Source organism: Apostichopus japonicus, chromosome 19 (genome assembly GCF_037975245.1).
Source record: "Apostichopus japonicus isolate 1M-3 chromosome 19, ASM3797524v1, whole genome shotgun sequence".
Lineage (NCBI taxonomy): Eukaryota > Metazoa > Echinodermata > Holothuroidea > Aspidochirotida > Stichopodidae > Apostichopus > Apostichopus japonicus.
The window spans coordinates 11,116,810-11,137,259 of NC_092579.1; the positions used below are offsets into that span (position 1 = coordinate 11,116,810).

At 37.3% G+C, this 20,450-nt stretch overlaps 1 protein-coding gene across 3 annotated transcripts in view; it reads left to right on the top strand.

Moving 5' to 3' along the window:
* The window catches only part of LOC139959657 (cell adhesion molecule 1-like), a 29,195-nt gene extending 13,889 nt beyond the window's left edge, over window positions 1-15,306 (top strand). For all 3 annotated transcript variants that reach the window (XM_071957452.1, XM_071957454.1, XM_071957453.1), the window contains 5 exons: window positions 3,213-3,334; window positions 4,871-5,176; window positions 6,030-6,362; window positions 9,111-9,240; window positions 14,963-15,306. In XM_071957452.1, the coding sequence (XP_071813553.1) occupies window positions 3,277-3,334; window positions 4,871-5,176; window positions 6,030-6,362; window positions 9,111-9,240; window positions 14,963-15,077 (942 nt within the window). In that variant the 5' untranslated portion in view covers window positions 3,213-3,276 and the 3' untranslated portion in view covers window positions 15,078-15,306. The remainder of the gene's footprint in view (window positions 1-3,212; window positions 3,335-4,870; window positions 5,177-6,029; window positions 6,363-9,110; window positions 9,241-14,962) is intronic.
* The last annotated feature ends 5,144 nt before the right edge of the window (window positions 15,307-20,450 follow it).

The window sequence follows — 20,450 nt, forward strand, 5'->3', positions numbered from 1 at the left end:
TCTTAAAATTTGCCACCTGTGCCCCATGTGCACCAATAAAATGATGTTTTCAGTGTTTATATAAACCACTACAGGCTATTAGTGCAGTAACATGGATCATATACATTTTAAATCTTTTGAGTTATGCCATATTTGAACGTAAATTTATAACGGTCGAACATTTTTAGCTCATACCAGCATGCTGGTGTGAGCTAGTCTTACTGTACAGTGCGGCGTCTATCACTCTATCCGTCAACAATTGGTAAAACCGCTCCCACTCACACAGTGTTTAATGGAAGTTCATGAAACTTGGGCACAAGGACCATTGGGTATAGGGCCATCAGAGATGGTCCGAAATTTGGGGTCAAAGGTCACCTGTGGGCCGTAATGGGCCATTTTGTGGAAATACGCAAAATGCTTCTTCTCCTACAGATTCCATGGTACAATGTTGAGGGTTTGTCACGATTGTACTATGGAAGTTTTAGCTTCAGGATGTTCATGAATTTGAGATCAAAGATCAACTAGGGGTCTTTTGTGGCCCGGGCGGCGGCCCTATATTTTCAAATTGCTTCCGTTCGTACAGTGTATGGCCAGTTATAATGAAACTTGGTCACAAAACCTCAGGATGAGGGTTACAAGGGGTATTCAGAAAATTGAGGTCATATGTCATTTAGGGGGTCATTGGGGGTCATTCCTTGTAATATTTTCAAATATCTCAATCTCCTCAAGATTTTGATGGATCACATTCAAAGTTAAACTGATGATTGTTGGATTGTGTATGAATAAGGTGATGCCTAATAATTTTTGGTCAAAAGTTAATTAATTACAATTAATCCCCATTGTTTATAAAAATCTGAGCCTTCACCTTCTTGCCAAAGCTCCTTTAATTTGTCTCCCAGTCTGCAGTGTTTGTTTGCATTTGTGGTTAAGCTCTGCAGAGGCTTTTAGTGGAATTAAAGCAGAACTGGGAGTTGTTATTAACTGTTGAACTGTAAGCATGAGAGCCCTATAGCCAATCAGCACTTGCCGATTCTTAGAAGTCTTTGAGCCTGAGGTATTTAGGCAGCCAGCCAAAATTTTGGCAAGGAGTGCTTCAGGTCTGCTTAGGTAGAGGGGAGAAAGTTTAATAGGGTAGGTCAGTGGTATTGTTTGAGAGAGTGGGTAAAATAGGATTTAAAGGAGGAAAATAGGAATAATAGCAAGTGGTGTGGCCAGGATTCTGCTAACAGAGAGGGGGGGGGGGGGGGCTATCGCCGTTTGAGCTAGGGGTGTAAATTTGTCTTTGAACCTAAAATGTTTGGCCTCACGGGCCCAAAATTGGTGGAATCTGAAAAATGGCCTGAAATTTGGTGGGCCGTAAAGTTTTGTGGGCCCTACATTTTTGAGCTCGAAAAGGTATGAGCTCTGCACCGTTGGTGCTCTAGTTGACATGTTCGCCTGATATCTTTTTCATGCATATACTGTATACTGTACATACATCATATATTATTCTAATTTGGTGGTGAGTTAGACATGACTGTATGCCATCATAGGAAAAGCTCAAAGACTAAGTGTAAGAGTTGCGGGATACAGGGTTCTTGACAGCAGTTAGCTGTCCAATAGGATTATTGGGAATCCCCTAGTGGTCACGATGTGTGGGGACAACTGACCACTGTATAACAAATACAACAGGCTAAAAACAAGAATAAGACTGGCTGTTAGGTATAGAAAATAGTTATATTGCTCGGTCACACATGAAAGTGTGCAGCATAAAGAATCTTGGTGAAGTACTCTTTACTGTTACACAATTACACTTGTATCAACAATGAAAACTAGAGATATTGAATATAAACAACTATGGGTGTCAAGTGGCCACAAGACTAATACATGTATGTGCACATTAATAAAAAAAAAGAGATAGAGCTTATCTGGCGGGCGGGTCTGTATATAGTCCAACAGCACGGCACAGCAATGTAGTTGACTGGTAGGCACGGTGAAGACAGGTTTAATGATAAATGTCCGATAACAGGAAGTTACGAAATAGAAGGTGAGTAGTAAGAGTTCCGTGAATATTCTTGGACAGTGAAAATAGATATGAGTGAGAGTTCCAGGAATACTCCAATAAATAATATATATGTTCAAAGAAATGTCCTTCCCAAGGAGAGTAGGTATAAAGTCCAGGTACAAGATACAGTAGGTAGAAGACTAGGTGACGTCCCAGTAAAAGATATGTAAATACAAAATGGCAACTAGCAGGACACAGCTCTCAGTTCCATATAATCCATTAAAATGATGAAATAACGTTCACAAATGTATAACAAATCAATTATACACAATTAATTCCTTGGACAGCAAAAGTCATATGAATGTAGATAAAATTCTTTTAGCACAAGATCCTGTAGACAACTTATTAATAATATATATACTGTAGTGTACAGACTACATTATGTGAAGAGAGGCTAATATATACACATGCCCTGTTGACTGGCTGACAACCAAACTGCCTCTCTCTCCTAAGACACCTTGGAGGAAGCTCCTAAACCACAGGGTAACAACATGTGACCCTCTTAACACCTCTGATTGGCTATACACACCCTAGATACCAAGAGTAACACTCAGAACCAATCAGAGCTAATTACACAGGCTAATCTGCATACAAATGTATCTATCCTATAACAGAAACAACTAAGACAAGGCATCCCTTATCTAAGAAAAGAAAGTAAGAAGAGAAGATGTTTACTGCAACCAGCAACTTTGGCAGAACAAAGAAAGTACTGTTGCCACTGGCTCACTACTAATTATACAGGGGAAAAAGAGCACAGGTTGTGGAAGAGTATAGGCACCTATTACATAACCACTAGGAAGGGGAGAACAAGAAACAGAAATAGAGCTATTTACATAAGTATGTTTAAAACTTTATGAAAAATTGCCAGCTATGTGATGTATATACTGTATGTCAATGTTTTGCAACCGTTGTATTTTCTTGCCGGATGTCGATGTTCAATGTTATTTTCCTATAGGATTCTAATGGGCCATTTTTTCAAAATTCAAGTAGGAAGTTGAAACTTTTTACTCTAGAGCTCTTTGCTTCAAATGAGTAATATTGAACATTACAGAACCTTGGAAATATCAATTTTAGGGGTGAAAAACCTCTATGTGATCATTTCGTGTTGGTTTACTGTGTATTTGCCCATATATGGATCTAATAATATATATGTGTAAGGTGTAAACCTTTGCTATTTTTTCTCTCTTAGGTACCAATGTAAAGAAATTACACCGACAGAATAACACAATGCATCAATTTCGGCATCAACTGAAATGAAACTGATGGATATTATTCTGTGCATTCTTTGTATGTTGTCTAGCTTGCTTCCAGGTGAGTCAGGCTCTTTAACTATATAATGTGTGACTGCATACTCACAAATAAACATAATTATTGGTGGAAATTGTCCTTGTGGGTGGGTTTGTGTGTACACTTATTTTGTATTTTGACTGAGGACTTGAACAGAGGAATTCCAAGTCCCCAGACATCATTTCAAAAGAATCCCCACCCCGTCAGACGAATTTTGTTGTTCATATACGTGTATTGTTAAAGTACATGGATTGGAACAATTGGAAACACAATGGGGTCCTCAATCGGGTCAGTCTAAATGTAAAACACACCTGTGTGCGTGTATGTGTGTGTGTGTATGAGACACTTGCTGTTTACAAACATGGTAACTCAAAAAGTTCAAGATGAATTAACTTCATACACGGTATATGTGGATCGATCTTATTGTGTACAAGAACTATATTTTCTTCTGTGATGGTCAAAGGTCATTTGAGATCAAGTCTGAAAACTTGTAAACATGATAACTCACAAAGTACATCTTTGTTAAACTTCATACTTACTGTAGTATGTACATGATCCAACTTGGTGAATGCATGAACCCTATTGAATTGGTATAGGTCAAAGGTCACTTCATGTCAACAGATTTCAAAGTCTGCAAACCTTGTAAAACATAACTCCAAAATTAAAGCTACAATTAGTCTGCAAGTTCTCTGATGTTATGATTTTCGATGGTCAATTTCAGTTCAGTTCAGTTTTTTGAAAAGGCTCTATAGGTACTGTACTCAACATAATAGTCATCCAAGAAATGAAATCTGCTTCAAAGAGTTGGTTTTCGTGCTGTTTGCTTGTTTTAAACACACTCAAGTGCCCCTCATCAGTTTTCACCCTCATGAGCTTCAAGGGTTCAACACTACTGTATCTCAAATGGTGTAAACATTGGGTAAATCTCCAACATTTGGCATCAAAATTTACCATATTCTCTGTGATTTAGACTACAGTAATTGATGTTGGCATAAGTAAAATGTGAAAATATTTCACAGTGACAGTGTATAAACAATATCATGTAACTCTTATTCAATAATAACAAATTTAAAGAGGTGGTGACAGCTGATTTTCTAGCTCAAATTTGGTAAAATGAAAATGTCCATTTGCTCATGCATCTGTTTGTCTATATTTCACATTGAAAGCTGTTCTTTCTGGATGAAACATTTTGAATGAAACTTCTATTCTTTTAAATCCTTACCAGTTAATTAATTGGTTGATACCGACCCAGAAGTGCTACAAATAAGAGCTGAGCATCTCTGATCTTTTCTGGCTCTGACTTAATTCTTGGACAACTTAAACTCACTTTGCGCTACATTTAGTCAGACAGTTATTGGAATTTCAGCAAACTGTATGGCAAGGAATCACAAAGAGTTGGCTCTCAGACTCTGGTTACAAGTTATGTACGTTTTCTGCAATCCCAGCGCTTAGCAGTTTGACCATTTGATACACACATATAAAGTAAATGAATAGTAACTACTGTAAGTTATATATATTTGTATGACATTTTTTTCAATTTCCCTTCTCATGTCCTGCTAGTTGTGGAAGCAGAACCTTTGAAACCTTCAGTACTAGCACTGGAAGGAGATGCAGCGGAAATAGTTTGCCCGACAATAGAGAGTTATGACTCATATTTCTGGAGAAAAGGAGACTCTATTTACGACAGCACAGCAGTTGCTTCTTTTGTTGATGGTGTACCTAGAGCAGACGCTAAGAACTATGTGGTTACAGCAAATGGAACATTTTTCATTAAAAATGTTACTATAAGAGACGAAGGAAAGTATTTCTGTCGAGGAGTGTCAGTTTTATCTTCATCCACGGTAGAAATAATAATACATTTACAAGGTTAGTTACAGTAATAGCTCATGCTTCAATAAAATTTATGAAGGTTTTACCAATATACCTATACAAACAGAGATTTTGATTAATGCTTGCAATAATATGACTTTTTAAGACACCAAATAGACTGTAACTTCTGTTCATATTTCCCGATATTGAAATCCCAATACTGCAAAGTATTTCAGGGTATCTATACTTTCAAGTTACTTCTTCATCATTTTCTGCCCGCCTTGAAAATACAGTTTTTTGCTGGAAATGTAAAATCCTGATAGTTTTATTGACAGACAGTAAGACTAACAATTAGGGATGCACCAGATATCCGTTCCGGCCAGACTATCCGGCCGGATAGTGAGCAATTATCCGGTTCCGGCCGGATATTTGTCAAAGTCCGGCCGGATCTTTTTCAAAATCTGGCCTGAATTATTCCTTAAAAAGGTGTTGGTATTAACTTAACACAATGTAAACTATTTCCAAAAATTAATAAAAACATTCAAAGTAAGGAAAAATTAGGTTTAACATGTTTAATTTGACCTTCTTTATAATATGCGTATACCTCACCTAAGATTTGCTCCTTGTTTCATACTTCTACTAATTGTTAATGATTTTCTTTTGTGTAATGAAAAAATCTGGTTCCGACCGGATTTTATATGGCCGGATTTCATGTATATACTATCCGGCAAAATCCGTTTTCTGCCGGATCCAAAAATTTGAATCCGGTGCATCCCTACTAACAATGACTATGATTACTATGCATGTTTATTAAAGAAGAACTATTTTACTTTTTATGATAACTCTTGTTGTGAGTTGACAAATGTCAGACACATTCACAAAAGGAAATAATTAATTTTGGTTTTCTCAGCTTCTCTTCAGAATTTTGATTTGAGCATTGATCTCTGCAGTACTGAAAGCAGTTGCTTGAGATACATCAATCTTTCTGAACCAATCGAGTTGATATGCAGAGCGAAAAATGCATCTCCATCAGTGACGTTAAAATGGTTTAATGGATCCAGAGAGATAGAAAGCAATATAACTGTAGTTAAATACAATCAGAAGGATGTGCCATCATCTTCAATGATCATAAGTACGTTAAAAGCTGTTTACAGAACCCCAGTAACACTGACTTGTCAAGCAGTAGATACAAAGTGCAGAACAGATGGTGGTAAATTTGTGAACATTCGACTTGAGCAGCAAGGTGAGGAGAAACTAAACTGTTCTATTGAAGAATAGTAGTCATTTGAAGTTTATTCTCCCAATTAAGCCAGTGATATTTATATTTCTTTTCCAAGGCAAACGTAGTATTTATGATAGAGTGCGTGGGTGTGTGTGTTAAGCTTTCAACCACGATATATCAGGAACCATACTGTACATTCAACATTCGATTCATGTCATACATGGTAGCCCTACACTAATAGCCCATGAGCTGTACAATGATTTTAGATGTAACGTCTTTAATATTAATGAGTTGTTCGAACATAATGTAGAAATATTGAAATGATTATATGTTGAAACTAATTAGACTGTTTCCTTTGATATTGGGCGTGTTGATGTTGTTAGCAAGTGTGTTAATGTTCTTGTTATTAACAGTTGAAGTTAATTAACAGGTGAACAGGACTTGCATGTCAAATGGGGTACCCATATAGCCTGCCGGACGTATATGTGGCACTCTATTGTTTATGGAAATGAAGTCATTCACCTTAAAGGGGAAGTTCACGATAAGACCAGACGTATATGATAGGCACGGCCTATTCCAAGCTAATATACCTGTATTGTATTTTACCAAAAGAGTCCAACATATTTCAAGTGAATTAAACACTCGTCACCACCAATTTGAAGAGCGGCCATTTTCTCATATTTTCTATGACATGTAATCCCCAGAAACAGCTGTTTGGCGTGAGGTGGAACATGATACCATCCTATAAACCTTGCAATTAACATTAAACACGTGTAAGCTCAACTACAAGTTCCTCTGCAATCAGACTAATTTCCTTATGCTTTCTCCCAAATAAATATATGTACTGTTTACTCGACACCTCGGAGTCTTCATATTTTCTGTTGTGCCACATCATCATACTTTATCACAGAGAAATTGTTCTAACTACTGTACGTAACTGAGCATAGATATTGATTTCCCCATATTCTTTGAATAGGAAACAACTTTGGTTTCTTCCTTTGAAGTCTTCCTGAAATATCAGATTTTCTCATTTTCTGAGTGTTTCAAACCTAATTGAACAATCAGAACATCTGACAGCGCATATAGGATTCTAGTGTGTAAAATCTCTCACATGCCTAAATAATAACCAATGGCATCTCTGTATTGAAATCTTGTGTATTGTTTGATACAATCTAATATGAACTTTTTTTGCACAACAATTAGTAGCACTGTAATACAAATCAAGTCGTTTCCAATATCAGGCCCCGCAATTGTTTATACCAATGCGATCAGTGTTCTTGTACAACTATTGTGGAGACTGCAGTACAAAGTAACTTTAAAATGCATAGCTGGAGGCGGGGGGAAAATCTTTTTTTTTGGGGGCTCATACTGAAGTATTTTAGCACACAACCAATACCGTGGTTCCTGCTTAATTGAAAGAGACAGTAATATAGAAAATTTGATGTCAAAGTTTAGCAGATTCTCACTGACCAGAAACATTTATGCGTAAAAGCTCATGAACGCACAGGTCACTGTGTGACGTCATTCTGCGGAGTGTACCGCAAATGCGAAGAGCTAATGAGTTTAGACATACATCAAAATTAGGGAGACTTTTCTTTTAGAGGGCCTCTGCATAGGCAATACTGCCTATCGTGTTTGTGTCGAAGTGCACTGAACATACTGTATATTTGCCTGCAGACGGTGGGAAACCCTGGGAGTGAGAAAGTCTTTGCAGTAGCTGTACTTACAATAAAAAATTAATCCAAAGCCTGAGAAGTTTTTTGTCAGTTTGATGACTGGGAAACGAAAAGAAACTTAAATTTCGGTTTTCAGAAGAGTTTTTGAAACCTTCTACTACACAATCCGTTGGCATTTTGATTTCAACAGTATGACAGAGTGTCGTATCGGCGTAGTGTTAGTGATGCAGTGAATAGCTTGATCGAAAATTTTCCTCATCCGACCTGCAGTCACACGAGCGCTTAGGAATTTTTTGCGAAGAGAGTAAATTCCATGTCCAAAAGTGCTAGGTTTGATCAAGTTTTACCGAGTCCCAAAAGAAATTATTACAATGTGCCATACAGCAATGTAAAGGTACAAGTGTAAATATTCAATATAACATAAATGTGAACAGTTTAGAGGATGTCGAAATACCACCAGCTATGCCTTTTAATATACTTTTGAGGTCAAGTGGATATTTTGAAAAATTCAGACGACAAAATCAAAAGGGCGTTACGGCATATTTGGCTGCCAGTCTGTCGGATGGATATATATTGTGGGCATCTCAGCAAAATGCTATCCTTATACTTACAGGGCTAACGAATACAGTAAGTGACAGCTGATTGCATGCATACTGTACATGTATTGTTTCAGTTAACTGCAACGGTATAGTGACTATAGTATGACATATGTGCCACCTCACACCAAACAGTTGTTTCGGGATGATACTGTACATCATACAATAAGACACTAAGATGCGAGGTTTGCTGGTTTACAGGATTGCATGAGAAAACATGATAAAAACACAATATGTCAGGAGTTGTACATTAGATACCTTGTAGAAGTACTACAAAAGCAATGTGCTTCTATAGTGCCCTGTTAATTGCTTAAGAAGTATTGTTCTGCAGTATTAATGAGTTAACGAAATTGTTGAAACTAACTACGGTACTATTAAAGCAATTTGACTTCGTCGCTTTTTCAACTCAATTTTCGATTATCTCAATCTTAATTCGTACCTTGAGCAAGCATAGGAACCTTATAAGTCTTTTGGTTTTCTGACTTTTCTGTTCACAGTTCCCATCACTAATGAAAAGCCACCAGCCCCAGATCCAGACCTTGTCAGAGTATGGATGATTATAGCACTATCCTCCATGGGCATGCTCATGCTCATGTTCATGCTCATGCTCATGCTCATGCATAGAAGGTATGGATAAATCACTCCATTCAAAGTATTTTGGGGTCATGGTTACATTAGCCCATGAACATGCTTACAGAAGATTTTCTTGTTAATTTCACCTGTTTTTTTTTATAATGTTTATGGTAATTACGGTCTGAAATTAAGCTGTATTTTGCCTTGGGTTGCAATTTTTTGTCACTTTCAACAAACATGTAATATTTACACCTCAATACAGAGATTGTCAATTGGTCACTCTCAGGATTGACCGATTTCAATCACGCCAATTTAATCACAGAGTGAGAATTTAATCAAACACGTCACAATGCGCTTTACAATGAAAGTAAGACAGAGAGAAACAAACCCATATAAACATTAATACATACAATTATAAAGCAAAAGCAACTCTGAAAAGATGTCTTTGCAATAGATTTTTGAAATGAGTAACAGATGCGTCGATGGGCAAAGCATTCCAAAACGTTGGGGCCATTATGGTGAAGGTTCTTTGACCACTGGTTTTTGGTCCATGAAACGGGAACTTCGAGAAGATTTTGGAACTGGATCTCAAAGACTTGGTTGGAGCTTATTTTTGGATTTCAGTAGTTCAGATAAATATGTTGGAGCCAGGTAAGGAGTTCAGCTCTTTGAATCCAATACGTTGAATGATTGGCAGCCAGTGAAGATTATGAAGTACCGGGTGATGTGGTCACATTTCTTTGAAAGGCTGACCAGACGGGCGGTGTAATTCTGAATACATTGAAGCATAAGAAGATCTTTACATGAAGACAGCTGAGGATGCTGTAGCAATTGTTCCATTGAGAAGTAACAAAGCGTGGACGAGTTTCTAAGGGGTTTGCTTGTTTTGAAATCTGCGTATGCTCCTGATTTTCATAATAGCAAACGAAGCACTGCGGCATATATTTAGACTTCATTGACATGTGTGAATCTAGAACAACTCCAAGATCAAGGGCAGTAGAAACAACATTTACCTGAGCATCCCCTGCAGTAATGTAAGAGATACGGTTTCCTTTTTCAAAACGGGATCTACAGTGCAAAACTTCAGTTTTGTTATAATGAAGCATTAGGTAGTTCTTAGTCATTAACCTTTTAACATCCTGGATGCAATGTTCAATCTTGTCAATGTGTAATTGACCTCTCTCCTGGTTTGTTTGTGATAAACCGCTGGGTGTCTTCGACATATTTGATACTAGATAGATCATGAACACAAAAAATATCTTCTCGGGGAGCTGTATAGCTGACGAACAAAATGGGGACGCAATGGATCCTTGTTGGATTCCCCAGTCCATGACAAGTGGGTTGGAGGTGGCAGAGGTGTTAGCAATAGACTGTTCTCTCCCATGCAGGGGTGCAAACCATTCAAGTTCTTTCCCACCAATATCAAACTGACTATATTGAGGCGTTCTAATTAGCAGCGAGTGGTCAATTGTGTCAAAGGCCGCTGTTCAATCCAGCAGCACTAGGGTTGTCTAGCGATCTGAGAATGTCATTACATACTCGCAACAATGCTGTTTCTGGTGATGGTATTGATGGTAGGCAGATTGTGAAATTGCAAAGAGGTTGTTAACAGCAGCGTGTTCAGTCAGTTTGCCCGATTAAGCCATATTGAAGATTGGATGAAAGTTCTTTAGTACCTCAGGGTCAATGCTAGGTTTTTGAAGCAATGGCATTACCCTGGCATCTTCAGTTAGCTTTAATGTAGGCCTACAGGAAAGCTTTTATATTTTGAGAAAGAATTTAGCCTGCATACTTGTCCAAGCAGTATACATATGTTGGACTGAAAGAAAACTGTTTTAAAACAAGCTGTTTTAGAAATGATAATCACAGGAATGCTTCAACTCTTAGCCAATATATTTGAACAATTAGTTGATAGTAATGTACCATACTCTCTGATATGGAGAATCCTTAAAAACATCAAACCCCATACTCTACATCAAGTAAAAGGTGCAGTTGTTGTCTTACCACAAAACACTTAATTATCCACAATCCTCAAATATCTACCTTGAATAATAGAAATAAACTTGCCAGTGGTTGTACTCACAAGAAAACACTTATTAAGTAACTGAGATAAACTCAACTCATTAATATTTTATAAACTGTATACATTGCGTTTTGAATTAGTAGTTTTAGCTTCCATGTGCAGTTTGTGAATCTTGTAACCTTGCATAATTGCTTATTCAAATGTTTGAATTGCGTTTTAGCCAACAGGTAGCAACAGCAGCCTTTTCAGGTGACAACGTGTGAATTTTGTGTTATGTTATGATATTCTCATCATTGTATATTTTGAGACTGAGAATTGTGGGTGTGTATATCTATATATATATATCTATATATATATATATATATAGACATATATATATATATATATATATATATATACATAATTGAAATCGTAGTGATCGAGTTGGAAAATCCAGAACAGTGAAAAAACTTCCAGCCTCCACCGGGATTGGAACCCGAGCCTCCCGCTTTATATGCGGACACCTTATAACCACTAGGCTATGGACGCTGCATGTATAATTGAAATCATAGTGAGTTGGAAAGTCCAGAACAGTGAAAAAACTTCTAGCCTCCACCGGGATTCGAACCCGGCCTCCCGCTTTATATGCAGACAACCACTAGGATATTTTAAGTTGATTGTATGTCCAGAAACCGGCTAGGAAGGTCGTAATTCCACTTTAGGCATATAAATATATATATGTGGAGGCTGGAAGTTTATTCACTGTTCTGGATTTCCAACTAATTACAATGTTTAGATTTCAGATGTCATGTTGTGCGCAGTGACCTGGGGAAGGGGAAAGAAGGATGTTCAATTAAATGGAGCTACATATTATGGAAACAGTGAATGAATTTTAGAAACTGCAACCATACATGATTATTATAGAATATGGTGGCAGGGATGTTATTACTCGGGATATGCTACAGTCAACAATACGTATCTATCAACAATACCATCAGCAAGACAGTGAACAATATAGTGTCCCATAATACCTAAATAATAATAATAATAATAATACCAAATAGTACCTAAATACCATTAGTAGTTACACAAAAACCTACACACACTGGGTCAGAAACTGTCTTAAAATTATCTGACATATGCTCAATAATTTTACTTGCTGGTCAACACAGAAAGCATAACAGTATCAGACGTACAAATGATCGCCTATGATAAGCTCAGATGCAATTAAGCATTACTGTATACAATAGAAAATAGTCTGTTACGTTTACTAGCAATCGATGGCGCAGCCATCTTGAATACAGCCATTTTGGATACAACCATTATGGAATGAGGTAACTATTCATTATTAAACATGTATCACCCAGACACTACAGCTCTCATTGTTATTAGGTATGCATACATATAGAATACTCAATATTATACTATCCAATGCATTCCTAACGTAACACATATTCACATGCAACTGAAAGTGGGGTGGACATTCATTTATTGGGGGACGTAAATGACTGAACATGGATAAAACTGAAGAAGTGTGTGTGTATACCACACACTGCAAGCACCTTGACACAAAGACTTTATTGGGCAGGGTCCAAGGGCCTGCCCTAGGGCTCTATCCAGGGACGAAGTTTTAGTTTGATGTCTGTACGCTTTTGTATGCAAAAATAATTTGAATAAATTGTTAAATTTGATAAAAAATGGCTGTTAATATCAAGCCTATTTTAGAAATTGTAACTAGATAACTTTTAAACTTTCTGCAGGCTTGATTAGTTAAATACTTGTATTTGACAAATATATGAACAAACTTTAAGTTTGCCCTGCATCCCACTTCAGTGTCCACCAACAGTAATTAACGCTTCCTCAAAATGTCATGCTGTTACCCACAAAATATATTTAAATTTTTTGAGAAATATACAAATACTGTAGGACTGAATTCATACTTGTAATGCAAATCATACTCCCTCAACCCTTTAACATACATACACCAATGGAAAGAAAAATTGTATTTAAGTAATTATACCAATTAAAATTTTCATGTGACAAAACACAAATATTTTAAATATTTGAGAAATAAGAAATAGGAATGAATTAATACTTGTTATGCAAATTATATTCCCACAGGCCTATAACTTCCTTGCACAAATTTATATTTATGAATTATTTACCAATTAAAATTGAGTCTTGCTGTTTTTTCTGTGACAGCATGACCTGCATTGAACAATACCCGTGCCCGTGGCACCTCTTTTTATTTTGCTTACCTTCTGCAAGAACGTCATAAATAGTGCATGTTAGTAGCGCATTGTCTAACCCCTCATTCAAAGAACCATATATAGTTAGGAAATGCCATCCCTAGCTATGCACTGTATTGGAGAACTACTTACCACTTGACAACTCCAATTCCAGAAACCAAACTACCTGTAACTACAGTACCATACACTGTACCTGTAGTAATATGTGCAGTGTAAATTATAATGTATTACTACAGTAGTTTGCTGCATGGCTAGATCATAAAGGTAATTTTGTTGGTTTGTTGTATGTTTATACACAGTGGCGGAGCGTCAATACAGTCTGGGGCGGTTGCCCCCCCCCCCCCCGACGGACTCAAATGGACTACTGGCGCCCTTTTCAGCTTTTAATCACTTTTTCTTATTTGCGATAATTGACTTTTTATTGCGCTCTCATCTACCTATTAACATTTGTCACATTTTGTTGGCGGTAACACCTATTTATTCTTCGTTTATCTGCAAATTAGCAAGGCCAGGAAAGGGTCATTTCCGGCGATCTAGGGAGTATCTTTACTCAAAAATTTTGTGTACGCTTCGTGCCAACCTGTGGCGGCGCTCCGCTTAGATAGTGTCGATTGCGCCCCTACAGACCATTCTCTCCCCCCTTGACCAATACCCCTAGCTCCACCACTGTTTATACACTTCTGATTTCTTGAAGTCTGTATCACTTTTGTTGTTTGTTACCCACAGTGATCAATGATGTAACATTTGTTTCTCTGTATAGATATTGTACATGAGCTTCTTAACTTTACATACCCATTTCATGTAATAAACTTTTGGGCATGGTGTTACCATCAAGCTGTTACCACGCATTTACTTGTTTATGATACATTTATCATTAATCATGATTTTTCATTCCTTGTCTGAGGCAAAAGGAATCTATGTGATGGCATGTATGTGTATGTATGCGACACCAGCTTGTAAACTTGGTAACTCAAAAATTTCAATGCGGATTAACTTTGTACGTGGATTCGTCTTAATGAGTTTTGGAACCCTAACCTATTGCAGTGAAGGTCAAAGGTCATTTGAGATCAACTGAAGGCAAAGTCTGTAAACTAACCAATTGTAACCTTATTTCTTGTTTTCGAACACTCCCCCATAGGGACCAGGCCCTATGATAAAAACACTTGCTTAAAGACAAGCCCATTTTCTCAATAGCATAAGACACGTCACGAACCATTCCATTTCATGCAGGGGTCACATTGGTGTGTGAGGCTATAGTTTGTGTTAAGTCAACACATTCATGCATTTGTGATACGTGCATGCACTTGTAAACAAATCCTGCATGAAGTGTACATGGAACATGCGAAATGATTATTTCATTGGAACTGCAATATTAATATCATTTGGTTTTACATTTTTGTTTTGATTAAAATAGGCCTATTATTGTCTTTTCTGGTGCAAATTTTCAGAATGACTTAAGAATTTAACAATGTACACCAAGGAAAATATTTCTTTTCTTTTTTTTCACTATAACTTGGCAATGCAGGGAAAGATATTTGCAAAATGGACGACCATCAGTTCGAAAAAACGGTTCGGTTCCAACCACTTCGGTTCCTATCAGTTCCAACCTACGACTTTCCATGATGTCCGAAGGGGAATAGGTTTGGTTTGCTTATATATATCATAAACTACAGGTGTTACTATCAGGTTCCAAATGTCAGATCTATACTTTGTTGTGAAGTTTGTCAAGGCTGATGGATGTCATTCTTTACTCTTACAGTACATTAAATTAGATGATGTGAATGACACTTGCAAAACTAGTTGAAGTAAGTCACGGTCCATTAAACCGAGGCTTGTTGATTTCTTTTCAAAACAGACATTTCTTATAAACCACCATTTTAGTTTAGGTATTTTGCAGGAAGAAATCCAACTCACATATTTGTAGAAGATCAATCTTGGACATAATAATAATATAATAATCAGCACTTATTTTTACGACGCTTAAGTGACCACAAATGTGGGAGAAACCTGCAAGGGCTTATGGATTACAACTTACGCGTCGGGCGGCTTCCAATTCAACATTTTACTCAAATTTGGAATCTTGAATTATCTTTGCTGTTTTTTCTTCGATTATTTGCATCCATCAGTGGAACCTATGCAGTATGTCAGTCAAGTTGGCATATGCATGTATGTACATATGTTAGCTTGTAAACATGGTATCTTGTTTGTTTGTTTTACGGTTTAATATGTATTTTAGACATAAATATTTGCATCATGAAGTTTTAGCCTTACTAATCTTCCTACACCTCTTGCGATGCTGGTACAAACTTTTGTTATATTGTCATTCCATGAAAGTTTGCTATCAATATTAATCCCTAGAAATTTAGTAGAACTTTGATACTTGCTTAATTATTTTACAATCCATTAATATCATGATACCAATTAAGTGCCATTAAATTCTATATGGTTTTGTCTGCATTAAATGATGACTTATTAGCCACAAACCAGTCAGAAAATTTATTCAAGTCAGTAGAACAGTATTATGTATTATATGTGCGTTGTCAAACTCGAAGACAATATAGGTAGCATCGGCAAACAAAATAGTAGTACAAATTTTTGGCAACTTAGCAAATATCATTGATATATATAATTAATAGCAGTGGTCCTAATATTGAGCCCTGTGAAACACCACAACGGTTTCAGCGTGTTCAGATTTGGAGTTTTTATATGATGTTTATTGATATCTATTGGATATATAGCTGCTTAACCAGCCAAGGGTTGTTACCCTTACACCATAAAAAGAATATTTACTTTGCAAATGGTATGGTCAATAGTATCAAATGCTTTAGAGAGATCAAGGAACACTCCAATACATATTATGTTATAATCATGTCTAGTAAATAGTTTTTCAACAGCATTTGCCAAAGCCAGCTGTCCAGAATACGGTTCGAAAATTAAAAATGCAATTGTAGATAAATCTTTCAATAATCTTTGAAAAAACATGATACAAAGAAATAAGACGGTAATTTTCATATACAAATTGCCAGGAGAGGGCCGAAGGAGAGAGAGAGGGGGGAGAGGGAGAGAGAGAAAGAGTAACCCTAACGGTCCCGGCGACGTCCGGATTTTAGGCTCAAGGCCAATAAAAAGCCCATTAGAAATCCCAAACGGAACGGACTGAATGTCCGGGAGAGTGGTACCCGGCGTGGAACGCACACAGAAATGGGCTCTGCAATAACCAAACATTGGCTGTTTTACTTCCAATCACTTACTTAATTTAATTATTGTATCTCACTCGAGGTCCAGCCTTTCTCTAAATGCAGCATAGTTGTTTAACAGTTCTTCCGTTATTCCTTTATATATATTTATATATATTATATTTACATATATAGTTGTATATTTATCTACATTAAATTATATTTAAAGGAATTCATTCTTATGATGGGTTCATAGTTTACCATCCATCAGGGCTTTGTGTGTTTACATTTCTTTCTTATGTTTTCTATTTACTGTTGTTTTATTCTTCCACTTCTCTCACTCTCTGTATTTATGACTGCTCTGACTGACGTAACTCTAATAGCAGGTATTGAAATTGTATAAATTTGTATAAAGTTTAGTTAACAGAACAAATTCTCCTTTCTCGTCTCTTATTTTATGTTCGTGCCTGTTGGTTAGTCTTGAGTGGTTGAATCCCTCTTGAGCAATTGTTTTGTATTTTCTTATGATAACGCTAGTAATTTCAAAATAGAAAATGCTTAGATGCTACTTACAAGGCCTGCATGGGAAGGGCCATTTCCAGCGATTTGGGAGGCATTTTCGGCCAAACATGGTGGCGCTACGCTTAGATAGTTCACAGACGATAGAGGACAGAATAAGATTAAAGAAGAAACCCAAATAATTTCAAGACTGCAAGCGTAAACAATAAATTATATATATATATATTTATATATATATATGAAAATCGTAATGAGTTGGAAAATCAAGAACAGTGAAAAAAACTTCCAGCCTCCACCGGGATTCGTACCTGGGCCTCCCGCTTTGTACACGGACACCCTAACCAACTAGGCCATCGAGGCTGATTGTATGTCCAGAGGTTCTAAACCGGTTAGGAAGGACGTAATTCCACTGTAGGGGTTTGTAACCGGTATCGACATGGGCGGAGAAACATGGGGGGTTTTAACCCCCCACTTTTTGAAGAGGGGGGTTGGCCCACACAATCAACCCCCCCCCCCTAGTTTTTGCCAGTAATGTTCTGTTATAGCCTATGTTATGCGCTCCAAATGGCATAATAAATCAAATTTGAAATTGTTAAAGTCATTTCAACCTTTTACCTGGTAGGCTACATCAACAATTAACGACCGAAAACCGAGTTAGAATTGACCCACACATTATTTCTAGCCCCTTTCCCCCACCTTGCGCATTGGAACTTGTAGCTCATAGCGCTAACTTCACCCCACAACAGACATACACAAAATAACGTTTAATTGCTGTTGAATAGCTTTGGAACTGTATACACTTGCCAACTTCAACGAGGTGAAGGAAGGAAAAGAAAAAGAAGAAAGAGACGAGAAAAGGATGGAGTAGAAAATACGGGAAGAGAAAGAGGAACAGTGACAAAATTATTCGAATTTGTAAAGCAAACGGCAGATATCACATCATATCAGTGAGCATGAAAATGGCGTTCCACGATTAACAGCCTCCAAACCATGGGCGCAGATCCTGGTGAGGACCAACTTTTTCAGTAGTGGGGACATGATATACCGTGTCCCCACCAATTAGTCTTGACCAATAGCTGCATTTCAAGTTCCCCTGTATTGAACTTTGGCGCAGTTTGATCCGGCATTGTGCAAATGACATGCAGCATTTCTCATTTTATTGTATTTTATCCACAGTTGTTAAATATAGGACGGAAATCGCATTTGCGGCAGTCTATATTTGTTTTCTGGGAGAGGACCCCAGACCCATCGTATATACAAAAGTCTACTTGGATTATTTGTCCCCTGATTTTCTTTCTGCAGACGCCCATGTATTTCTCCAAACTAAATTTCTAAGCCATGAGATCTAAAACTTAAGGAGGTTTAGGAGCATCATAGGTCTGGGAAGTGTTATTTCCGGCGATCTGGGAGGTATATTTGCCCAAAAAAATCGTACGCTACGCGCGAACCCATCGTCGCGCTCCGCTTAGAGAGTGTCATAGAACAGACACGCGTCTCCACCATTATCCAAGACTGATCTGCGCCCATGCTCAAAACTGTCGATGTGTGTATAGTGTTCGGTTTCGGAAATATCTGGTATATTTTTATTTCCTTCAACGAAAGTTTTTAGTAGCCGTCTGAATTTTCGAAAATTCCCTAACCAACATTCTTCATCATACTTCATCATACTCGTGCAATTTTGACCCGTCTGTTAGGGTTTGAAGGAGGCTTTTCTATATCGGTTGTCCATAGATGATATTTTGTGCAACATTATGGGTATGTTTTGAAGTTAATTTATTCACGAGAATTGTGAATTTTCAAATTCTGAACAGTGGGGCTGACGGATATTGTGGGTCGCGATGAAGAATCACCTACAAAAGCAATGATCTACATGATATGTGATGAAGTCGAACATGATGTGTGACTGGTGACAATCTTCAAAAAGCCTGGTTATAGATGAGAAAAAAAGTATTTGGAAAAAACTTGGTTCTCAGGCAAAAGTGTACATATGGTTGGTCAGTTTCAAGCCCGAGAAGTGCCATTTCCGGCGATCTGGGGGTACCAAAACCAGAAATTTGCTTGTACGCTGCGCGCCAACCAATGGTGGCGCTCCGCTTAGATAGTAATGCGCGCCCCCGGGTTAGAAAATCCTGCATACGCCCCTGGTTAAATGCAGCTTTCCAAGGCCTGGGCAGTGCCATTTACTGCAATCTGGGAGGCAATATTTGCCAAAAAATTCTTGAGCACTTCGCGCCAACTTATGGTGACGCTCCACTTAGATAGTGAGCCAGCAGTAATGACTTTTTATTTCATCAATGGCCTGCAACCCCCCCCCCCCCCCACTTCTGACAAGAAATCTCCGCCACTGGGTATCGAACAATACTAGTTATGTTTTTGGTGACACATTTTGCCTTACTCTAGAGTTCATGAACATATGATGCTAACCAACTCGAAAATCATTTGTGATTCCTAAAGCCGGATCTCGAAAGAGATACTTTGAACAGACTTTATGTTAATAAAATATATGATAATGATATATATATATATATATATATAACACTCTTAGAATGAATGACACAACATAAATCGGCGATCAAAACTAAGAAGATCAACCAACCTGTTGCAAATCACTTCAATCTCCAAAATCATTAAATTGAGAATTTGCAAGTTATTGCCATTGACCAAAACGATTCTTGGACAGATAAATCTAGGAAAAGAAATATATATATATATATATATATATATATATATATATAGGAATAACGGAAAAACTGTTAAACAACTATGCTGCATTTAGAGAAAGGCTGGATCTCGAGTGAGATACAATAATTGAATTAGGTAAGTGATTGGAAGTAAAACAGCCAATGTTTGGTTTTTGCAGAGCTTTCGAGCAAAACTAGCTCTTCTTCAGTGCATGATCACCGAAAGTGACAAGGAGTAGCAGGAATTGAAACTCTTTTATAGAGGAGATGTCGGCATGGTTGTAAGGGCAAAGCGACTTACTGATTTCTGCTGAATTGAGCAGAAGTTTTGGAAATTCGGATTATTTTAATCCGCGTCGGATTATTTTAATCCGATTCCGTCGTAATTGTAAAGGAATTGTTTTGGTTTATCTGGGACGGCAAATCGTTTCTGATGTTTAAACCGAATGGTGCCGTGGTCTTTAGGTTTAGTTCCCAGAAATTTTCTTTCGCTTTCCTAGATTTATCTGTCCAAGAATCGTTCTGGTCAATGGCAATAACACGCAAATTCTCAATTGAATGATTTTGGAGATTGAAGTGATTTGCAACAGTTTGGTAGATCTTTTTTGTTTTGATCGCCGATCTATGTTGTGTCATT